The sequence below is a fragment of the Apiotrichum porosum genome, assembly GCF_003942205.1.
Source record: "Apiotrichum porosum strain DSM 27194 chromosome Unknown scaffold_6, whole genome shotgun sequence".
NCBI lineage: Eukaryota > Fungi > Basidiomycota > Tremellomycetes > Trichosporonales > Trichosporonaceae > Apiotrichum > Apiotrichum porosum.
In genome coordinates this window covers 261,203-283,443 of record NW_021167113.1, presented here as the reverse complement: position 1 = coordinate 283,443, position 22,241 = coordinate 261,203, and the positions used below count along the sequence as shown (strand labels likewise).

Below are 22,241 nucleotides of genomic sequence, written 5' to 3'. Positions count from 1 at the left end.
GTGGACCGACTTTCATCATATCATGAATACACAGGGCGCGCAACAACAGTGGATACAATGTTCCCCCCACTTAGCCACGTGACACCAGACATCCACACGGAAGCAAAAAATCCTGGCTGGCGGGTGGAGGGCCACAGTGCCTTCCACAAAATCTTGAGACCAGCGAGAGAGAGAGGGCGGACCTGTGCACGACCATCCAACAACACACCGCAGGTCACCACACCACACACAACACCAGCATCGACATGGCGCCACGCTCTGTCTCTGCCGGAAGCTCGCGTACCCGCGCGGGCCCTTCCAAGGCTGCCCCCAAGGCTTCGACCAAGGCCGCCGCCCCCGCCGCCGCTGCTCCTGCCAACACCCGCAGCCGGAAACGCGCCGCCGAGGCGTCTCCCGAGGTCGAGGAGGACGATGAGGCCTTCGCTGTTGGTGGCGAGCTCGAGTTGAGCGACGAGGGAGAGGACGACGAGGATGAGGAGGACGAGGATGAGGAGGCATTCCCCGAGCTCGACAGCGGCTCGGAGGACGAGTTGGAGGGCGACGACGAGCAGGAGGTGGACGGAGACGACGAGAACGACATGGGCGACAGCTCGGACGAGGAGATCCTGAACGACGAGGATGACGGAGACGAGTCGGGCTACAACACCTCGGACATTGAGGCAATGTACGAGGACGACGACGACGACACTCCGGACAGCTCAGTGCTTGGCTCGCCATCGTCGGGAACAAGGGAGCTGGACGTGGACGAGAAGCTGTCGCGCATGATTGCGCGCAACACTGTCAAGCCCGACGACAGCCTTGGTGCTGAGGGCCAGATCTCGCAGGCCAAGAAGAGCCACGGCAAGCTTGTCCCCTCCAAGCTTGTCCCCGGCGGCTACAGGCGCGAGTACGACGAGATTGAGGCTGGTTACGGATCGGAGTCGTCCACGGAGGACAACCCCAACACCATCGGCAACATTCCCATTGAGTGGTACGACGACATGCCCCACATCGGTTACGATGTCGACGGCCGCAAGATCTTCCGCCCTGCCAAGGGTGACGAGCTCGACAAGTTCCTGGCCAACACTACCACTCTTGACGCGTGGACCAGCGCCGAGGACAGGCTCATGCAGAAGAACGTTGTTCTCTCTGACAAGGAGCTCGACATTATTCGCCGTATTGTGCAGGCCGAGAACCCCGACGCCGACTTTGACCCCTACCAGCCTACGATTGAGTGGTTCACCGGCGAGGGCCAGGAGCGCATCATGCCTCTTTCTGCTGCGCCAGAACCCAAGCGCCGTTTCGTCCCGTCCAAGTGGGAGCACGCCAAGGTGATGAAGATTGTCAAGGCCATCCGCGAGGGCCGCATCACCCCTGGCAAGCCCACTGCCAAGAAGCCGACTGTCTACGGCATCTGGTCCGAGTCCGACCAGCCCCACCAGGAGCACGCCATGTACATGCCTGCTCCCCAGCTGCCGCCTCCCAAGACGGCCGAGTCGTACAACCCTCCTGCGGAGTATGTCCCTACGGCCGAGGAGAAGGCCGAATGGGAGGAGATGGACAAGGAGGACCGCAAGACCGACTTCCTTCCTGCCAAGTACGACGCTCTCCGCCTTGTTCCCGGTTACAAGAACCTTGTGCAGGAGCGCTTCGAGCGCTGCCTCGACCTGTACCTTGCTCCCCGTACTCGCCGCGTCAAGCTCAACATCGACCCCGAGTCTCTCATCCCCAAGCTCCCCGCCCCGCGCGAGCTCCGCCCCTTCCCCACCACCAGCTGTGTCCAGTACCGCCACCCCGGAGACACCCGTGTTCGCTCCGTCTCGCTGTCGCCCAAGGGCGACTGGCTTGCCTCGGGTTCCGAGGACGGTGTTGTCCGCGTGTGGGACGTTGCCACCGGTCGCGAGGTTTGGCGCTGGAACCTCAAGGGCGGACCCGTCCAGCACGTCGCCTGGTCCCCCAACGCTGACGAGTGCCTCCTCGCTGCTCTCGTCGAGCACCGTGTGGCTATTCTTGCTCCACTCGCGCTCGTCGCCCCCGCCGTCGCTGCCGCGACCCTTACCCACGCCAACACTGGTTTCGCCGCTTCGGCTGCCACGACCAAGATGGGCGCTGGCTCCGAGACCAAGGGTGTCGAGGCCATCAAGTGGGTGCGCCCCACCGAGCTTGCGCGCGAGCGCGGTGAGCTTGTCTACGTGGACGTTCCCGGCACCCCCAAGCAGGTCACCTGGCACCGCAAGGGTGACTACTTCTCCACTGTCGCTACCGAGGCTGCCAACAAGTCGGTCCTTATCCACCAGCTCGGCAAGCACGCGACCCAGTGCCCCTTCAAGAAGACCAACGGTGCCGTTCAGCGCGTGGCCTTCCACCCTTCCAAGCCCTGGTTCTTCGCCGCCACCCAGCGCTACGTTCGCCTGTACGACCTTGCTGCCCAGAAGCTCGTTCGTACCTTTATGACCGGTCTCAAGTGGATCTCGTCCCTCGACGTCCACCCTGGCGGTGACAACATCATTGTCGGCTCGTACGACAAGAAGCTTGCCTGGTTTGACATGGACGTCGGCAACAAGCCGTACAAGACGCTGCGGTACCACTCCCGCGCGCTGCGCTCCGTGGTCTTCCACCCCAAGCTGCCCCTGTTCGCTTCGGCCTCGGACGACGGCACCATCCACATCTTCCACGCCACCGTCTACGACGACTTGAACATGAACCCCCTCATTGTGCCGCTCAAGATTCTCCGCGGCCACCGCATCACCGACACTCTGGGCGTGCTCGACGTCCGCTGGCACCCCGAGAAGCCCTGGCTCGTGTCGTCGGGCGCCGACGGCGAGTGCCGTCTGTGGTGTTCGTAGAGCGCAAAGCCAAGCTAGGTTTGCGCGCGGATCCGACCTGGTTGTCGAGCGAGAGGCCCATAGCTCTTGCAAGGCGTCAGGAGGAGATAGAAGATTGGTCTTTTATTCACTTGTACCTCTATGCATTGGTAGCACTTGACACAAAGGAGCGTTGAAGGGCATGAATGCGTGTACCACTACTGATCAATGAATGACGCGCTCAACAGCCTGAAGCCAGCCTATCGTCGTCTCCACACAGCATGGAGACGATGGCCGGCCTTGGTCCCCTTGACATACTGCCACAGCACTATTTATTGCACGCGCCTCCTCCTCTCCTTGTTGTCGTATCATGCTGCATATCTCCCTCTCTCTACACAAAAAAGCCCTCTTTGCGGCGTTCTCCCAGCTAAACTCCCCCTTCACACGTCTACAGGGAGAGGTAATCGCGAACCTCCTGCTCGGTGAGTTTGCGGAAAGTGGGAGGGGGGCGCTCGCCCGACTTGGCGATCTGCTGCTCCGCAGTGGGGACGGTGACGATACCAATCTCGATGGTCTCGGCGGTCATCTGGCCCTCAAAGCCCTCCTTGAGGGTCAGGAGCGCAGTGTGGATCGCGTCCTCGAGGGAGAGGTCGTCGTTGTACCTGTAGTGGTGTGTGTCAGTCGGAAAGCAAGCCTCGTTGGGATGGAGTGGACGACTGGGTTAGAGCGCGCGAGCCAGAGCTGCAGATGATGGCCCCATCCAGCTCCACATGTTGCACTCTACCCAACCGTGCCAACTGCGCCGCGTGCGACTCACCTCTTCTCGAGGAACGTCTTGCCGTTGACCATGTTCTTGCCGATCGCGCTAGCCTTCCACGCCCAGTACGAGCCCGAGGGGTCGACCTGGTACAGCGACTGGCCACGGTGCGCGTCCCATCCGGCGATGAGAAGAGAGATACCGTAAGGACGGACACCACTGGAGGGTGTCAGCACACATATACGCGTTGGAGAGAGCGTGTTAGACGGGAACAGGCAGACGCGAAGCACCTGCAGGCGGTTGTCCTGCAACCTCACTCCAGGCGCAACCTGCCTCCACAGGCCCACACCTAACAATAACGAACACTCACCCCGACTGTGTCGCCTTCTGCATCACCGCAGCGACCTCCTGGACCAGCACCTTGGTCGGGGGGTACTCGCCATACACCTTCCAGTACGCCTGCGCAATCTTGCGCGCCTTGGCAACGAGAACGCGGAAATCGGGGCCCATGCCAGAGTACACAAAGCCAATGTTGGGGCAGATGGTGGCCACCTTCTCAATCATGGTGGTGTCAAGGAGCGCCGAGGTGTCCTTCTTCTCGGTCGCGAGGACGATACCGTTAGTCGCTGGGAAAGAGTCAGCCCGCGCTCGTACTCATTATAGCGAGCGTTTTGCTGAAGCGCTCTTGCTCTCCTCTGCTTCTCCCATGCTTTTGGCAAACAGAGACTTAATAGTAGAGCTATACTCACCCTTGATGCCCAGCGAGGTGGTACCGCCAGCCACGGCCGCAAGAGCATGCTCGATCTGGACGAGCTTGCCCGAGGGCGAGAAGGTGGTGAGGGAGAACGAGTAGGCGCCGCCGCCGCCTGGTGCGGACATTGTTGGTCGAGTCTAGGTCTAGGGGTAGGGGATGGAGGGGGAGGAAGGGGGTGGTCTTGACCAAAGTGTCGAGGACGAGGACGTTTGAGAGGGGCGAGCTCAACAGGTGGTGGTAGTGAGTGGTGGTCGTTGTCGGTGATGACTGCCTGATCGAAGAACGTCAGGTCAGGCGCTTGCGCGTTAACGGGGGGAGGTAATTGTGCTTAGGTAATGTCACGTGGAAATAGTTATTACGTAAACCAATGTTTTTATTACCATATTTTTCAAGTGCTCATTAAAAGCCATTTTTGTAAACAAACATAATTACCCCGCATATCCTGCATACATCCTGGCTGTCACCGTCTCGGTTGGCATGACCGGGCTGTTTCCGAGAGCTGGTCACGACTGTTGCTTTTTTGCGCAATCATTAAACGGCCCCCCTCTATAAACACGCGAGCGGACGGGAATGGTCGCGGGCCGAGATCGCCGTGGACGTATTCGAACGGGAATATCCACTAGAGATTGGAGATCGGCAACATATGGTGTCCATGCAAGCCCCAACCCAAGGACAAGGCTTAAGAACAGGCTCGAACGACCCCCCGGCTACAGTACCCCCCTCTTCTTCTTCCCGTTCTCTCCAGTTTCACTGCCTGCTCCAAGATGGCCGCCCAGCTCCCCGTCCCGTTCTTCAACGCCGTCGCTGACATCTACCCCGCCAACACGGTGCCCCGCGAAGGGTGAGTTGAGCGCGCTTGTTGACCTCGACGCCCGAGGAAGACACGTCCGGCCTCTAGATCGCTTTTGATCTGTGGGGTTGGGGAGCGGTCACGCGCCCATTTTTATGCTGGGCCAGTGCTGATATATACCACAGTGCGCGATGGGCCGCCCTGGCCTCGCAGTTCGAGACGGCCTATGGTGCGCCGCCCACCGCTGTTGCGCGTGCTCCCGGCCGTGTCAACATTCTGGGCGAGCACGTCGACTACTCGCTTTTCGTAAGCTGGCGCTAGGCGCGAGAGAATCAGCTAACGTCCAGCCCGTCCTCCCCGCTGCCATTGAGCAGGACATTATCATCGCTCTCCGCCCCACTTCGTCGTCTGAGCGCAAGTGCCGCCTCGCCAACGTCCTCCCCAGCTTCAAGCCGTGCGAGTTCACCCTCACCCACTCGGCGGAGAAGGGCTGGGACGCCGGTCTGATCCCTCCCAAGGAGGGCGGTGGCTGGGAGAACTACGTCAAGGTCGCCATCCTCGAGTGCCTTGCTCGCTACTTCCCCGACGGTCCCGGCGAGAAGGCTCCTGTCGGCCTCGACCTCCTCGTCTCGGGCAACGTCCCCCCCCGGAGCTGGTCTTAGCGTGAGTTGGGCTTGGACGTTTGTAGTGACCCCTCAGCTGACAACACCAGTCCTCGGCCGCGTTTGTTGTCTCGTCTGTCCTCATGTTCCTCGTTGCCAACGGCCTCACCGAGGGCATCACAAAGGGCGACGTCGTCAAGATGGCCATTGCTAGCGAGCACCGCATGGGTCTCCGCACTGGCGGCATGGACGTGAGTAACCAACCTTCTTCAATGAAATTAGTCTCGTGTGCGTGTGTGTTTGGCTGACATGTGTGTAGCAATCGGCATCGGCTCTCGGCGAGGAGAGCTCGCTCCTCCACATCTCCTTCCACCCCACCCTCGAGGCGACCCCCGTGCGTCTCCCTGCCAGCCTGGCTGTTGTGATCACCAACTCGCTGGCTCCTCACGCACTCGCCGACAGCGCTCCCGAGCGCTACAACCTGCGTGTGGTGGAGGTCCTTGTCGCGTCGCGTCTGCTCCTGCACGCGTGGGGCATCGACGCCCCTCGCATGACCAAGGCCGGCGAGGAGGGGCGTATCTGGCTCAAGGAGGCTCTTGACCTCTGGGCCCAGTCGGGATCCGAGGTCGAGGTGTACGAGCGTGCCCTCAAGGCCCTCCCCGCTGTTCTCGGCAAGGACGGTCGCGGCGAGCGCGGCTGGACCCGCGAGGAGATGATCGAGGCCTCTGGCATGTCCGAGGAGGCCTTCACCAAGACCTACCTCGACTTTGTCCCCACCCGCGCTTCCCACTACCACCTGCTCAAGCGCGCCGAGCACACGTTTGCCGAGTCGCTCCGCGTCGCCCGCTTCAAGGAGCTGTGCGCCGACATTGCTGCCAACCCCGCCGCGGGCCCCGCTTCCGCCGACCCCCGTACCGCCGAGCTCGGCACGCTGCTCGACGGCTCGCACGACTCGCTCCGTGACCTGTTTGACTGCACCGTTCCCGAGGTCGAGCACCTTCGTGACCTGTGCCTCAAGCACGGTTCGCTCGGCTCGCGCCAGACTGGTGGCGGCTGGGGTGGCGCCGTCATCTCGCTCCTGCCTGTTGACCAGGTGCCCGACTTCCTGGCCAAGGTCAAGGCCGAGTTCCCGTCCTACGCCAAGCTCAACGCCGAGGAGCTCGACGAGGCCGCGTTCGCCACCATGCCCGGTGTCGGTGCTGGTGTGTACATTGTTGACGCTCCTGTCGCCAACGGCCACTAGGGGAAGGAGCCAGGGAGGTTAGAAACATTTAGTGACTTGTGGGGTAGAGAGAGACTGTAGGCCACTTAGGGCAAAGTGCATGTTACCATTATTTTATCTACACGAGGGGAGCGACTGGCCACTGGGCCATTGATCTCGGATCCACTTCGCAAGTTGCAAGTGGCCCGTTGCAACACCACTTATCAGCGGTACAAACAAACGGTCCAATATTTCTTGGGCGTATGAGACATGGTGCCCAGGGCCCCCAGGGGCCGTGCAGTGCTTTTTACTAAAAAAAAAAAAAAGACTCCGTTCCCCCCCCCCCCCCCACCGCCGTGAGCGTCCAGGGGCTGTGCGCTGTGCTGGGTGGGTGGCGTGGACGCGCGTTTGGCACTGGCACTGGCGCGCGCAGGCGGGCGATCAGCGCAGACACCAGGGAGAGACAAGAGAGACGGGACGTGAAGCGGGAGCCAAACGCGCAAGACAGTCACAAGTTGGGTTGGCCTATCGTCTGGGTCTGTCCTTGTCGACGACCACTTCTCTCCCCTTGTACTCTTTTGACCTTTTGTCATCTCCTTCACACTCGTTTTTTTCGCAGGCGTTCTCCCGACCTCGAAAATCTCCCCCCTTGAGAGGCAGACCGTGAGTGTTACATTTCCCGCGCTTTGTCGGCCCGGAGCGGTGTGCTCGCGCACTTAGCTCGGTGCACTCTCGGCGAGAACGGCGTGATACAACAGCAACGGCCAAGTGGGCACACATTTCGTGCTGCGCTGGCGTTTGCCGCTGGCCGCTGGACGCTTTGGAAGCCACGCCAACAGGTCCGCCATCACACGTCGACGTTATCTCGCTCTGCCTCTGTCCTTCTCTTTCCTTGTCCTAACCCTCCCCCTTCTCAGCACCTCTCACCACCAGCCCCCGTCCGGCTCGAAGCAGTGCATGGCCGAGCCCCAGTCATCTCTCCCCTCCTCCGTCTCCCTCTCGACCGCTTGTGCGTCTCCCTCGCGCTCGCCTTCCCCGATTTCCCAATCTCCAGAGGACTCCCCACCCCGTGGTATCGTTTTTGCCGCCGCTACCCTTCGCCGTCGCGCCCGTCGCTCATCCTCGACCGCGTCCTCTCCCTCCACATCCCCTTCAACACCTGAGACAATGTTCTCGCAGCGCAAGTACACCCCCTTGCCGACCTCGTCGGCCAACGCTGGCCAGCGCCGTCGCTCCGGCGGCGGCCTGCCCATGTGGAAGCGGTATATTCTCCTCGGCACGGCCGTCGTCCTCGTCACTGGTGCGGGATACGTGTTCATGAACCGCGACCAGGCCGAGGTGTCTCCCGACGTGTACACTCCCTCGACGGACAACCCTCCTGCTCTGGACGAAGGGTTCAAGTCGCCACCGTTCAACCCGACATATGACGACGAGACGCCCGACGGCCCCGACCGTATTGGTATCCTCCCCGTTGACGACGACCACCCGTTCACTGGCGAGTACACCAAGCCCGAGGCGACTGCCTCAGCTGACAAGCCTGTTGCTGAGGACCCCGAGGACGACACGCTCCCCGATGACCCTCCTGCTGGCCACCCCACGTCGTTTGAGACGGACGTCAACCCGGCCTCGACCATCTACTGCACCACGCCCTTTGAGGGCAAGCCCCTCGTCCAGTACGCGCTTACCATCGACGCTGGCTCGACCGGTTCGCGTATCCACGTCTACAAGTTTAACAACTGTGGTCCCTCCCCCCAGCTCGAGTACGAGACCTTCAATGCCATCCGCCCAGGACTCTCGTCGTACGCCGGCGACCCCACGGGCGCCGCCAAGTCGCTCGACCCCCTGATGGAGGAGGCCAACCGCGTCGTCCCCGAGTCGCTGCGCGGCTGTACCCCTGTCGAGGTCAAGGCCACCGCCGGTCTCCGTCTTCTTGGCGAGGTCGAGTCGACTGCCATCCTTGACGAGTGCCGCAACCACCTCAAGACCAACTACCACTACACCATTGGCGGCGCCGAGTCTGTTGAGATTATGGAGGGCAAGAACGAGGGTGTCTACGCCTGGATCACTGCCAACTACCTGCTCAACAAGATTGGCGAGGGTGTCAAGACCCAGGACACCATTGCCGTCATGGACCTCGGTGGCGCTTCGACCCAGATTGTCTTTGAGCCCCGCTTCCCTGCCGACTCTGAGCAAAAGCTCGCCGAGGGTGACCACAAGTTCTCGCTCTGGTTTGGCGGCAAGAACTTTACCCTCTACCAGCACTCGCACCTCAACTATGGTCTTATGCGCGCCCGCCGCTCGATCCACAACATTGTCGGCTTTACCTGGAGTATGAACAAGGATGACGAGGAGTGGGACGCTCTGACGCCCGACACGTACATTGGCAACCCCTGTCTGTCGCGCGGCACCACCGAGGAGGTCGAGCTTGACCCTCCCGGACGTACCAAGGTCAAGGTCACCATGACCGGTGCCAACGGCGGCTTTGACGCGTGCAACCGTGTCGTCGAGCTCGCCATTGCCAAGGACGCCATCTGCCAGGTGGAGCCCTGCTCGTTCAACGGCGTCTACCAGCCTGCCCTCATCGACACGTTCAAGGGCGGCAAGGTCCTCGCCCTGTCGTACTTTACCGACCGCATCGCTCCCCTCCTGGACGTTGGCGCGCCCGGCGAGCTGACGCTGGGCACCCTCGGCAAGCTCGCGCGCGACGTGTGTGCCGGCGAGACCGTCTGGCGCACCCGCTGGGCCGGCAACACCAACGCGCTCGAGGAGCTCGAGGGCCGCCCCGAGTACTGCCTCGACCTGACGTTTATGAACGCGCTCCTCTCGCTCGGCTACGAGCTGCACGACGACCGTGACCTGCTCGTCGAGAAGAAGATCAAGGGCGTTGAGCTCGGCTGGGCCCTCGGTGCCGGTCTGGCACTCGTGGAGAAGGCCGACCTCAAGTGTCTTGCCTAAGCCCAAGCCAAGCAACGGCATCTCCCCCTTCACCCGCACAAAAGCATCAGGGACGTTGCGCAGACAGTGTTTTTTTTTACACAACACTATTAGTAGCAAGTCAAGGCTACATTGCCGCTCTTTATAGCATCTTTGCCATCTTTTCATTTTCTACACTCTTTGATATACCTATAGACATGCACACTTTGAGGGAAAAAGGAAAGGAGGCGTGCACAGCGCGTGTAGTGGACATGGTGGGTGGGTCGAGTCCAGTCCAGTCCAGACACACGCCACAGAACCCACTTGAGACACGACGTCGGTACGGCACAGCCCAGGTTTTGGACCCGACGCGCTAGGGGGAGGCCCACCTGGTCCAGGTTTGTGGACAGGGCGGGGACGACGGGGAACAGGGAGCGACACGCTGGCCATGGCGGGTACGATGGTAGGGTGTGGGCCTTTTGCTTGTCCCGGTGGGTTGGGGGTGTCCCGAAGGGTTCTCTATGGCTTGCGTGTCTGAAACGAGATTGCGCGCCGGTGCCTGTAATGGCACCGTGAGCGCGGGGGGTTAGCGCGTCAGCGTCAACAACGCAGTCGTCGAGCAGCGAGCGTCGAAGCGTGAGCCAGGCGACTTCCCCCCCCTCCCCCCCCAACTCATTCCGCTGGTGGCCTCTTTCTGTTCCTCCCCCTTCGTCCTTGCTCGGGACCTCCGTGCATCCGCACGCTCCTCCTGGCTTTTCCCCGCACGAGCCCATCCACGTCTTTGCAGGTGCGCGAGTGCGCAGCGCAGTGTACTAACTGTGTCTCACCGTACACCCCACACAGGCCAGCGCACGCACGCACTGTACGACGACGACGGCGATTCCCACCTTTCGCTGCACCGGGCCACCACCGGCACGTTCTGCTCCACACTGTCCTGCGTCTCTCACGGCGGCCCCTGCGTTCCTCCAGAGCACCCCCGTTCTGCATCGAGCAAAAGTGGACGCCCATACCGCATACCAGTTGGGTGGTTGCCAGGCAGGCCACACGACAGACCGCGGGTCATATGCGCGCGACTGGCCAGCTCACGCGCTCACGCAGCTTCGGGACGCGCGGGACCCGCGCCACCACACCCAACGCATCCTGTTACGGTATCGCTCGTGTTCCACCGGGGGGGTCTGTTGGCAAGGGGGAGAGAGAGACGACGATGACACCAGGCCAAGCACAGATACACACACACACACCACACGGCACTCACACCGCCAAGCTGCTGTTTCATCCATCCACTCTCTCACTCACACATTCTCATTCCCATTCTCATTTCGCCCTTGTTCGTCCTCGCTCGTTCTCACACAATTGTCACAGCTCTGGTCGCTGGCACACACACCTCCTACCTCTCTTCACCTTCCTTTCCTGCTAGCCAGAAGCCACGTTACATTCTAAACGCAACCCACCCTCCTTGCCCCCCCAACGCAACGCCCTTCACGACCAACCTCTTCTGCGGTAACAACAACAACAAACCACGACAATAACAGCAACAAGCAGCATCGCCGGCGATGCCCATTTCCCTACTGCGCAAGCCCCCACCCCCGCGGCGTGAGCCCGAGGTAGCGCCGTCGCTCGCGGCTCTCAGCCTCCCCGACCTCACTGTCCCGCTCATCGACCCGTCAGCATGGGCCAACCTGCCTCCCGAAATCGCTGCAGCGGCTCAAGCTCAGGCCCGCGCAGCCGCACAGGCCGGTGGAGGACACTCCCAGCACGGCAGCTACAACCAGTTTGCAGTCACGCCCCGCGCTGGGCCGGGCATGCCTGGCAACCGCGCAAGCATGCCGGCGCACGCAGCCGCAGCGTACCAAGCGCAGTATGGCGGTAACGAGAACGCGTGGCGCGCAAGCAGGATTCCCAGCGGCGCGTCGCAGGGGGCTCTGCCGATGGCCATCCCCGGCGCAAACCCTCCCAGCCCCGGCGCTGCGCTCCGTGCTGGCCGTGTGCCGTCCAAAGTGCGAGACACGAACGGCGGCTCGCCCGATTTCCACCGGCCGTTCTCGCCCAACAACGTCGTGCCGCTCCCGACCATGCCCGTGTCGCGCGCGCGCGGAAAGGGAAGGAAGGCGGCGTCGCTGACTGTCGTCGTCGCCGGTCCCAGCGGTAGCGGCAAGACAAGGTGAGTAGTGGGGAAGACGAGTAAAGTTGGGTGCGAGGTCGTGTGTGTGTGGCGATCTCACGCCACGTCCACCTACATACCGCCACACCCGTTTTCCCTAATCCCTAAACTTTGATTGTACAACGACTGACTTGCTATCAGCTTTATCGACGCTCTCACGGGCGTCCTCGACCCGGATGCTACGCGCATGAACGGCCGTATGGGCCCAACGGCCAGTGTCCTGAGGCACACGGTGACGGCGGCCAGCGAGCGCCGCACGGTTGTCCTCCTCGACACGCCCGGTCTTCCTGCCGCAGGCAACGGTCCTGCCACACGTGGACGCGCGCTCAATTCGCTTCTTGGCATCGTCGAAGACCGCCTCGCCAAGCAGCTCGCCGAGGAGAGCAAAGTGATCAGACGCAAGGCCGATGGCGGCGACCTGGTGCATCTCGGTAAGTGGCCCGTGTATGCGTTGCCTCGTGTTGTCCTCGCCACAGTGTGCTGACAAGGCTTCTTTTACAGTCGTCTATGTGATTGATGCTCGGACCGTGCTGTGCCCGACCGCGCCTGTCGAGATTGACTGGGACACCATTGCCGAGCCACCCGCCGACAAGGTCGCGGTCCACACCCCGCCTACGCGCCCCGACTCTGACCTGCTCGAGCCCGACGTGGCCGACGTCGAGGCGCGTCTGCCCGTCGACGACATTGAGGCCATCCGGCGGTTCTCGGCACGAGCCAACGTCCTCCCGGTCCTCACGCACGCCGACGCCCTCACGTCCAACGAGCTCGCAGCCGCGCGTGCCGCCGTCGTCCGCGACCTCGCCACGGTCTTTGGCCGCGAACCCCTCGGCGCATGGGGCGTCCTCTCCGCCAGCGTCGACACCGAGGCCGAGGACATGCTCGACGACCTGTCCGAGCCGCCCAGCGCGGCAGACAAGACGGATGTGCCCTACGCCGTGTTCGCGCCCGAGCCCGGACCGGGCTTCACCCGCGCGTTCCGCTGGGGACGTGCCGACGCCGCCGACGCCGCACACAGCGACCTGCCGGCCGTGCGTGATGCGGTCGTCAGCGCGGCCGAGTGGCTGAGGACAACGACGCGCGAGGTCGTGTACGAGCGCTTCAGGACAGAGAGGCTGTTGTCCGCCCGTGGCGTGAGGCCCGGTTTGTGAGCGTGAGCGCGAGCCACCCCCCTCTTTCGAAAAGCGGCGAGCGAGCGACCCAGAGCCACACGCGCAACATACCCCACCCAGACACGAACACCGCCCATTCCCCCATTCGCCCCATTCCCATCTATTTATTCACTATTCCCGACGGCAGGGTCGTCTCTCTATCCCCCGCGAGCACATGTTGACCACCGTGGGCCAAGTTTATTGTTTTTCTCAGAGTCGTCAATGAGCAGATTTGAAGTATAAGTATATTCCGTAGCCCCAGAGTCAGTAGCCATGCCCGTGTGAGTTTTTGTCGGTTCGTTAGTGGCGGGTCCAGCTGGCGAGACACAAAAGAGAAAACTGTGTGTGACACCCATACATGATACATGCAGTTGAAGCGATAGGATACAGTGTCTCTTTTTCTCTTTCTATGCAGTGTTAATGACCTGCTGGATGCAGAAATTAAGCCGTCTGTTACTACACAGCACAGCACAGGCACAGGCACTAATCAAACCGCGCGACATACTCGTCCACACCTTCCTCGAGGCGGGTGAGCCGGCCGCCCTCGAGGAGATACACTTCGTCTGCCGTCTCGCGCACAAAGTGTCTGTCGTGGGTGATGAGGACGCTCGTGCCCGTCCACACTGTCAGCGCCGCGACCAAGCCCTGGACGGCGTACATGTCCAGATGGTTTGTGACTTCGTCGAGGAGCAAGAGGTGTGGCTGCGAGTGCAGGATGAGGGCGAGGGCGACGCGCGCACGCTGGCCTCCGCTGAGGGTATGCACCGGGCGGGTGGCGAGTGCGCCCGACAGCTCAAAGCTGCCGAGCCACTTGCGCAGGTCGCCCTCCTTGGGCTCGGGTGCGTCCAGGTGGGGCGGCGCCGCGTCGCGGATCTGCGTGGCCAGCAGCGCGAGCGCGCTGTCGGCGATGGACGACAGCGAGTCGACATAGTGCTGCGTATAGTGTCCGATGCGGAGGTTGGGTGCACGGTTGACGTGCCCGTGTGTCGGGGCCAGCGTGCCCGCCATGATACCCACGAGGGTCGACTTGCCACAGCCGTTCAGGCCGAGGATGGCTACATGGACGCCCGGCGACAAGGCAAGAGACACAGACTTGAGCACACGGTGCTTGCTGCCCTTGTACGAAAACGACGCCGAGGTGAGCGTCACAAGCGGGCCGGCGGTACGCAGGGGCTCGGGATCGGGGATCTTGAGGTCCACTTCCTTTTCGCTCTTGATGAGCTCGAGCTCGGGTCGCACACCGGTGTGGAAGCCGGCCCAGTACGACACCTTGAACCGCTTGCCGTCCTCGGTCTTGTCGATGCCGACCATGCGCTCGAGCTTCTTTTGCCGCGACGCCACTTGGCCCAGCACCTTGTCGTCGTTGCTCGACCGCGCGTGCTGCTTGAACTTTTCAATCGACTTTTGGACGTGTTCCCTCCGCTTCTCGAGCGCCTCGTGCTGGCGGAGCTTCTTCTTGCGCAGCTCGTCCTGGGCCTCCTCGTACTCGTCATAGTTGCCCGGGTGGTACGACAGCTGCGTGTCCTTGAGGCGGATGATTTCCTCGGACACGGCGTTGAGAAAGTCGCGGTCGTGCGACACACACACAATCGTCACGTCCTCGAGAGACACGAGGTACGACTGCAGCCAGGCAATGGCGGCCAGGTCCAAGTGGTTGGTACACTCGTCGAGCAGGAGAATGTCGGGCTGCACAAACATGGCTTTTGCGAGTGCCACGCGCATACGCCAGCCACCAGACAGCGCAGTCACGGGCCCGTCCTGCATGCGCTCGCTCACGTCCAGAGACGTGAGGATGGACCGCGCACGCGCCTCGGCGCTGTGTGCACCCATCTCGTCCAGCTCGGCATAGACCTTTTCGAGGATCGTAGCCGCCACTTCAGTGTCGGGACGCGGGGTGTCGCCGCCCGCGCCAACCTCGGTGCGCACCGCAGCGAGCATGGTCTGCTCGGCCTTGAGCGCCGCTCCACGCGCAATCTTGCCGCGCTTTCCGGACCGCAGCGTCGCCGTCTTTTGGGCAGCGCTCACGCGCTCGCCGGCAATACGCGAGACGTAGCCGTCAATCGCGGCCGACAGTGCCGGCTGGCCATCCTCGGCTAGGGCCGCCTCGATGGCACGAACGTTGTCGACGCGCTTTTGGCGCTCAGTGTCGGCCGCGAGGACTTCATCAAGCACACTGGCGTCCGTCTCCTCCACGTCCAGCTGTTGGACATAGAGTGTACGCAAGTTGGGCGGAAAGCCGACCAGCGAATGGTCGCCCAGCACACCCAGCAGCGTCGACTTGCCGCACCCGTTCCGCCCAACGAGGCCGTAATGTGTCCCGGCCTTGAGCCACAGGCGGGTATCGACAAGCAACTCGCGCTCGCCGATGGTGAGGTTGACGTCGCGGAGATCGACGTCCTTGGACAACGTCGTAACGGTAGCGGAATGGAAGCGCGACTGCTGCGAGTATGCCGTCACGGTCGGCGCCGCGGGCAGCTTCTTGGTGCCCTCCGTCGGGCTTGGAGGCGACCCTTTGACGCCGTTGACTGCATGGGTCGGGGGAGCGTCGCTGCTGCCATTCACATCGCCTGCGCCGGCCTCGTCCAGCTCCAAACGCGCAAACATGGCGTCGAGCGCCTTGGTGCTCATGCCGAGAAACGGCGCAATGGCACGCTTCGCGTCGGCGGCCGTCTTGCCCTCAATGACGGTTGCGAGGTATGCGCGCGTGTCGTCGTCCTCTTCGATGACCTCGCGCGCGTCGCGCGGGGCCACGGCAAGGATCGTGTCGAGCGAGACCATCGTGACGGATGACAGTGGGTGGGGGTGGGGGAGTGGTGGATAGGTCGTGATGAGAAAACTGTCGGTCGTATCGTATGCGTGGCTTCGTAATGTCAGCTAGAGTGATGTCGTGGTCGTGTCTGTTAATGCATTGCTGCAGCAGCTGTTGAGAGATATATCGTATGAAGAGAAGGAGGGGGGATCACCACCAACAACACCTTTTCGGAGCCGGGCGATTGTAAGTCGGGAAAGCTGTCGTCGGATCCGAAAAATGATGTCACGGAGGACTCCGATTGTCGCCATCTGGCGCAAGGGAGACGACGTCGAACAACCATGGGGCCATGGGGACGACAAACGCGACTGTATTGGGGTTAATAGGTGTTCATGTCGCCCGGACCACAAAGGGTTTTGTGAATACCGCATGCCGCAAACAAACCACGATATTCCTTGCTGGGGTCAATCGGGAAGTAGTCAAGTAGCAAGTAGCAAATGGCCCAGCTCGACTGTGGCAATGTTCATATGGGCTAATAAAGAGGGTGGGGGTGGGCGTTCACAACTGTATTGTACACTAAGGTTCCAGCAAATGTCCTCCAGAGGTAAAGATGCTGTTTCTATCTAGACCTCTAGCGAGTCAAGGGCCTCCCGCAACGAGCATTGTTGACCTTGATGTTGGCGTCGTCCGCGAGCTTGGCCAACGCCACGGCGGGCGGGTTCATGACAAACTTGGTGTACACGTTCTTCATGAACGCGTCGCCAAAGACCCACTGGGTGTCAAAGGGGAGAGACGTGACCTGCACGGCGCCGTAGCACAGGTCGCCGTTGACAAGGGGGGTCATGTCGTAAGGGAAGACGGGGTACTCGACACCGCCAAAGGTGAACGAGGCCGCGTGGGTCGAGTTGCACGGGAACACAAACGCATTGTCCTGGATGGTGGAACCGTTGATGTGCGAATAGAACTCGTCGGCGTTGCTCTGCGAGGTGTAGATGAGCGAGGTGCCCGAGTCGATCATGGACTTGGAGCCGTTCATGCTGATCGCAGCGCCGTTGATGGACACGCTGTCGAGCGGGATGTTCCAGAACGTCTCGTTCACGTTCTGGAGCGGGATGGTGTTAAAGTCCCCCGTGTACACGGCCGAGTCGGTACCGCCAATAGTGATCTCGCCGCCGTTGGCGTCAGAGCTGTTCGACGACGCCGACAGGCTCGAGCGCTTGAGGTAGATTCCAAACACGTTTTCGTCAAAGTTGCCGTCCTGGAAGAGGTTGTACCAGAAGGGGTCGGGGTGGCCCGCCACCGGCCATGACAGGCCGAGGATACCTTGCGTGTTGCGCTTGGAGAAGTTGGGGACGCTGACGTCGATGCCGAGACCAAACTCTTGAGGAAAGTAGGTGGACGAATCGAGCGCCACAATGTCCTTGCCGTATTGGCCGGAGACATTCCCGCTGCCATAGCCAATGTACAAGGTCTGGTTGACATTGGCGTAGCTTGAGGACGCACTGGGGTCGAACGTTGTCATGTCGCTGCACGCCTCGCTCTGGCAGCTGGCGGCCATAACCCACAGGTCGGGCGAACCAGTGTCACACACGACGTTGAACGTCTGACGAGGGGTTCTGAGACGACAAGTCAGCCACACTGGACGATCAATGACGGCGTCTGGGGCTTACCCGATCTCAATAGCCACATTGTACTGCAGGTCACGGGCCCAGTTGGTGAGGGGAACTGTGCGCTTGGCAAGGTGGTTCTCGGCTGCGGCACGCTTCTCCGCACTAAGGAAGGGAAGGTACTTGCGGGCAGCGTGGTCAAGCTCGTTTTGCAACAGGTCACGGCGGCTGACCGTTGCCGACGGCTCCTGTCGGCTCAACTTGAGGGTGACTGGCCCACGACCACGCGACGTGAGAGAGCTGTAGAGTGCCCGTGAGTCGAGGTCGTTTGATCCTGTGGCCGGAGCGATCGGGGAGGGAACAGCCACCACTGTCGCGACCAGGGCGAGGAGGAGTGTGGCAGCGTGCATCGTGAGCCGAGATCAATGGCGGTTGTGACCGTGTCGAGGGTGAGAACGTCGAATATGCAGACAGAAGCGAAGCCGTTGGTGTTGGTAGAATGGACAAAGTGGTAGTGATGGAAGACGCAGGGGTCTGATCAGACGTGCGAGGTCTTATATGCAAACTATCCCCCACTGCCGCGGGTCAACGGCATTGATCACGGCACTGGGGTAGGGATCGATCCCACAAAGAAGGCACAAAACAACTGCATACTCTCACCCTCCTCATCCGTGCTCCATGCACCTTGCAGGCAGCGGGCAGGGCACACAGCTGCATCAGCGTGCACACGCGCGCACACAATGGCGTGGCTGGACTTTTGTGCGCTAATGCTTCTCTAGTGACCTAGTACCAGTACCTGGGGGGCCTATCCGCAGGCCGAAAGCGTGGCGATGGTATGACGCGGCGTGCATCGTTGGCTTTTGAGGACAAAACGCTTGCGACAACTTTACCTGCTTCACGAGCGCGTCCGTCAGAGATCCTGACTTTCACGCGCTCTGGATTACGTGCCTCTGGCCTCTGTTCCTCTTGTTTCCCGGTCCTCTCCATCACCTAACGGCTGTGGAACCACAGACGACACGGAGAGGCTGCACATTCAGGAGCTGATTAAACGTCGGAACGACGCGACGCGTCGAGATTTCAGGAGCCCCCCAATTTTATTATGCTGTACCAGGTCCCTCCGTCCCGGGTCACATTCAGAGTGTCGTCCTCCCGAACACGAGAACCCGTCGAGACACTCTGGGGTGCGTTTCAGGACATGCACAAGAATCACAAGAGACGCGCCGGAAGGTCCAGGCTGGGGCGAGGGCTGTCCATTGTTGCACTCTTCTTGCTCTCGTTGACCAGGCCAAGACATTCACACCTGCCATGGCCAACAACGACCCAGGGCCTCATATTGCACGCTAAAAGCACTCACCCTGCAGACTGCAGCCCGTAGAGTATGATGAGTGAGGTGCAGAGCTAGCTGCAGAGCGAAGTGTGCGCGTGCACACTTAGTGGAAAGGTGCACAAACCAAGTTTGTGGTTAGTCTGTACATGTGGGCCGCCATGCGCTTGCTTTCAGACGTGAAACAGTTGCGATGACGAAACAGTTGGTTGTCACTACCCACGACGTAATCTGGTCAACCGGCCAACCACTGTCGTGTCGCGTGGTCTGTCCCGGCCTCTGATGTCTCTGAGGACCAACCTCTTCTTCCTCCTCTACACCCGCACTCGTGTCACAGCGATGGCACCATCTACATGTCCAGCAAGTGAAATGTGGAGGCCATGTCACTGAAGTTCCGTGTACCTTTACCTAAAGGCACGTTTCAGAGGCGCGTTCGCCAACCTTCCTTGACACCACTTTGGAGCTGCAACAGGCTCAGAAGACCCACCTTGTAGCACACTGTGAGCTGGGGAGGTGCAATGGGGTGTTCTGGACCCCTCTATTCCGCTGGAATGGTCAACGTAGCACAAGAGGTCATGGTGATCGGTGGACATCGCGCCACTTGTCGGGAACCATGTCCCAAGCCCAACGCCTCCGACCACCTACCGCTTCCGAACTTTGGTTGACTGCCGCGCGGCGACAGTCTTGGTAGCACCTCGACTTGCAGGTTTGTACGGGCACCCATGGCGCCGAGTACAATACGTGTGCCCATACACATGGAAACAGGGCGTCTGCTGGCTGCTGAGGCCACTAGCCGCCGGCAGCTTTTACAGTTGACAAACCGCCACAGCTACTGAAATTACAAACCTCCTCCGACGATCCACGACGAAATGCCCCGTTCTTCAGTCCAGTACTTCACCATACGGCAACGGGCGAGGATAACACCCCAGCACACGCTCCCTATGGCTCTCCTGCGTCGACTGGCAAAAACAAAGCACCTGTACAGGCGCTGCTTCTCCGCCAGGGAGTTGAACCCTGCTCTACCGCGATGTTCCTATGTATTAGGAAGACTCCCTATTGAGAGGCGGTTATACTAACCGATATACTAGCGAAGAGACGATGTAGACCTCTCTGGCGTGCCCTCACGAGCGTTGCGAGTCCCAACGAGCTGATTTTCCTTGATGGACAACTGATATACTGCATTTTTGGCTCACATGGACGTCTAACGGACCCCTATACCCACCCCCCACGATCATTAAACTCGATGGTCAAAGCCTATTCTCCGACAAGTCGTCGAGCGTCTAGAGCTTGGCCTTGGCGGAGCTCTCAAACTCCTGCTGGGCCTGCTTGCGCAGAATGTTGCGGAGGATCTTGCCCGAGGGGGACTTGGGCACAGCGTCAATGATGATGACACCACCCACAAGGCGCTTGTGCGGGGCGACACGACCGGCGACCCAAGCGGCGACCTCCTTGGACAGCTTTGCCTTGTCGGCGTCGGTTTTGATGCCGAGCGAAGGGTTGGCGACAATGTAGCCGCTGGGCAAGAGGGTGAGCGTCGTTTCAAGGCAGGGACAAAGGTGCGACTCACCGAGGAAGCTCAGTCGCCTGCGACTCGTCATACACGCCAACGACGCCGGCGTCAATGACCTTGGGCTGCTGGAGGAGCAGGGCCTCGAGCTCAGCGGGGGCCACCTGGAAGCCCTTGTACTTGATGAGCTCCTTGACACGGTCAACGATACTGGTTGGTGTTAGCTGAATGTTCCACAAGGCACAGCTACAACCAACTTACGCGAAACGGTTGTTCTCGTCGACAACCGCGACGTCACCAGTCTTGAGCCAGCCGCCAGGAGCCATGGTCTTGGCGGTCGCCTCAGGGTTTGCGTGGTATCCCTTCATGATAGAAGACGAACGGAGCCAGAGCTCGCCACGCTCTCCTGGGTGAGCGTCGCGGCCATCTTCCATGACCAGACGAGCCTGGTAGCCCGGGAGGAGGACGCCGACACCGCTGTGGCCGGCTCGCGAGTCCTCGCTACGCGCCTGGAGGGCGCCAGGCGAGGTCTCGGTCATGCCGTAGCCCTGAGTGACAGTGGCATGCGGGTAGCGCTTGTGGAAGGCCGCCATGAGCTCGGGGCTGAGAGGAGCCGCACCACTGAACACGGACTTGAGCGAGGTGATGTTGAACTTGGGCGTGTTCTGCGAGTGGATGAAAAGAAGGACGACGGGGGGGACGAAGAGAGCACGGGTGACCTTGTACTGTGAAGTGTCAGTTTGTGCAAACGGCGCGCCTGCTAGCTCACCTTCTCGATGGCGGCCAGAGCCTTAAGCTCGTCGAACCGAGGGAGGATGACGGCTGGTACACCCTGGGTGAGGGGCTGGAGGAGGATGGCCATGAGGCCGAACGCGTGCGACATGGGCAGGAAACCGAGGAGGGCGTCCGTTTCAGATGACATGGGGTCGAGACAAATGTGGGAAGTGCACATCTGCGAGACCATGTTGTTGTGGGTCGTCATCACACCCTTGGGCAGACCAGTGGTGCCGGACGAGTAGCACAGGAACTGGGTCTCGTAGCACTCGGTACCGTCAAAGTGCTCGGCCTCCTCGGCGCGCTCCGAGAGAATCTCAAAGATGCAGTGGTACTTGGTGCCCTTGGGCTTGTGCTCGGGCTTGCACAAGAGGATGACACGGTTGTCCTCCAGAGGACGCTCAAGCTCAGCGCGGGCCTGCTCAAAGCCCGCAAGGTTCTCAAGGGCGACAAACATGGCCGACGAACCAGAGTTGTTGTACTGGTGTGCAAGCTCGTGGGGGGCGCTGCTTGTCAGTTACGGCGCTTCTACCCCAACTCACTATGCAGCGTTTGCCAGTGACGCGACAAGACCGGCAGCCATGGCACCGTAGACAGCAAAGATCCACTCAATCGAGTTGCTGCCCCAAACACAGACCGTGTCGCCGCGCTTCAGGTGAAGGAGCTCCTTGTAACCGGTCTTCAGGCGAAGAGCGCGGTCGTGGAGTTCTCCGCGGAAGAGCACCTCGCCAGTGACGCCGTCGATAAACGCCGGGTGGGTCTCGGGGAACTCCTTGGACGTCGACACACCCGGCGCGGAGGGGAAGATGAAATCGAACAGCCCCACCTGTGGAATGAACGGGGTGGGGAACATTGACTCGTAGATGTGGCCCGTCATTGTTGCTGAAGGTATTAGGGAGACGGTCGAGGAATGAGAGAGTGGAGCGCGATGCAAGATAGCACTTGTCAAGATCTTGTACTGTTCAACGCCTCCTCTCGGGGCTGTCAGACGACGAAGCATACGAGGAGGGCCCGGCGCCGCCCCCCCGGCGCGGATAATGGGCCTGCCGGTTCCCGGTTCCCCGCACAGTTTAACCGGTGCAACCGATATTCCCCCACGATAATACGGTACATGTTGTCGGCGCTCGCCGACGCGTCCTGTCCTCTCTTGTCAACACCTCTCCATCATATC

At 61.0% G+C, this 22,241-nt stretch overlaps 8 protein-coding genes and 1 non-coding gene across 9 annotated transcripts; 4 read left to right on the top strand and 5 right to left on the bottom strand.

Annotated features, from left to right (window-relative positions):
* Window positions 1-245: 245 nt before the first annotated feature.
* ERB1 (Ribosome biogenesis protein erb1) lies at window positions 246-2,825 on the top strand (the record flags this gene model as incomplete). Its single annotated transcript, XM_028623231.1, has 1 exon — window positions 246-2,825. The coding sequence occupies one exon, from the start codon at window positions 246-248 to the stop codon at window positions 2,823-2,825; it is 2,580 nt and encodes an 859-aa protein (XP_028476164.1).
* A 406-nt stretch (window positions 2,826-3,231) lies between these two features.
* On the bottom strand, window positions 3,232-4,419 carry PRE8 (Proteasome subunit alpha type-2; the record flags this gene model as incomplete). Its single annotated transcript, XM_028623230.1, has 4 exons — window positions 3,232-3,445; window positions 3,601-3,759; window positions 3,911-4,166; window positions 4,290-4,419. 4 exons carry the CDS (start codon window positions 4,417-4,419, stop codon window positions 3,232-3,234), a joined length of 759 nt encoding a protein of 252 aa, XP_028476163.1.
* A 639-nt stretch (window positions 4,420-5,058) lies between these two features.
* GAL1 (galactokinase) lies at window positions 5,059-6,929 on the top strand (the record flags this gene model as incomplete). The annotated part of the gene is made up of 5 exons (XM_028623229.1): window positions 5,059-5,135; window positions 5,270-5,390; window positions 5,432-5,722; window positions 5,797-5,937; window positions 6,006-6,929. 5 exons carry the CDS (start codon window positions 5,059-5,061, stop codon window positions 6,927-6,929), a joined length of 1,554 nt encoding a protein of 517 aa, XP_028476162.1.
* A 915-nt stretch (window positions 6,930-7,844) lies between these two features.
* Window positions 7,845-9,842, top strand: GDA1 (Guanosine-diphosphatase; the record flags this gene model as incomplete). The annotated part of the gene is made up of 1 exon (XM_028623228.1): window positions 7,845-9,842. The coding sequence occupies one exon, from the start codon at window positions 7,845-7,847 to the stop codon at window positions 9,840-9,842; it is 1,998 nt and encodes a 665-aa protein (XP_028476161.1).
* A 1,511-nt stretch (window positions 9,843-11,353) lies between these two features.
* On the top strand, window positions 11,354-13,109 carry EHS24_007893 (uncharacterized protein; the record flags this gene model as incomplete). Its single annotated transcript, XM_028623227.1, has 3 exons — window positions 11,354-11,961; window positions 12,103-12,392; window positions 12,463-13,109. 3 exons carry the CDS (start codon window positions 11,354-11,356, stop codon window positions 13,107-13,109), a joined length of 1,545 nt encoding a protein of 514 aa, XP_028476160.1.
* A 483-nt stretch (window positions 13,110-13,592) lies between these two features.
* Window positions 13,593-15,887, bottom strand: EHS24_007892 (uncharacterized protein; the record flags this gene model as incomplete). The annotated part of the gene is made up of 1 exon (XM_028623226.1): window positions 13,593-15,887. The coding sequence occupies one exon, from the start codon at window positions 15,885-15,887 to the stop codon at window positions 13,593-13,595; it is 2,295 nt and encodes a 764-aa protein (XP_028476159.1).
* Window positions 15,888-16,489: 602 nt separating this feature from the next.
* EHS24_007891 (uncharacterized protein) lies at window positions 16,490-17,875 on the bottom strand (the record flags this gene model as incomplete). The annotated part of the gene is made up of 2 exons (XM_028623225.1): window positions 16,490-17,474; window positions 17,529-17,875. The coding sequence occupies 2 exons, from the start codon at window positions 17,873-17,875 to the stop codon at window positions 16,490-16,492; spliced, it is 1,332 nt and encodes a 443-aa protein (XP_028476158.1).
* A 1,906-nt stretch (window positions 17,876-19,781) lies between these two features.
* Window positions 19,782-19,883, bottom strand: EHS24_007890. The gene has a single exon. It is a non-coding gene; the product is annotated as a tRNA-Glu (tRNA).
* A 186-nt stretch (window positions 19,884-20,069) lies between these two features.
* EHS24_007889 (uncharacterized protein) lies at window positions 20,070-21,947 on the bottom strand (the record flags this gene model as incomplete). Its single annotated transcript, XM_028623224.1, has 5 exons — window positions 20,070-20,304; window positions 20,357-20,506; window positions 20,558-21,021; window positions 21,066-21,576; window positions 21,634-21,947. The coding sequence occupies 5 exons, from the start codon at window positions 21,945-21,947 to the stop codon at window positions 20,070-20,072; spliced, it is 1,674 nt and encodes a 557-aa protein (XP_028476157.1).
* Between the last annotated feature and the right edge of the window lie 294 nt (window positions 21,948-22,241).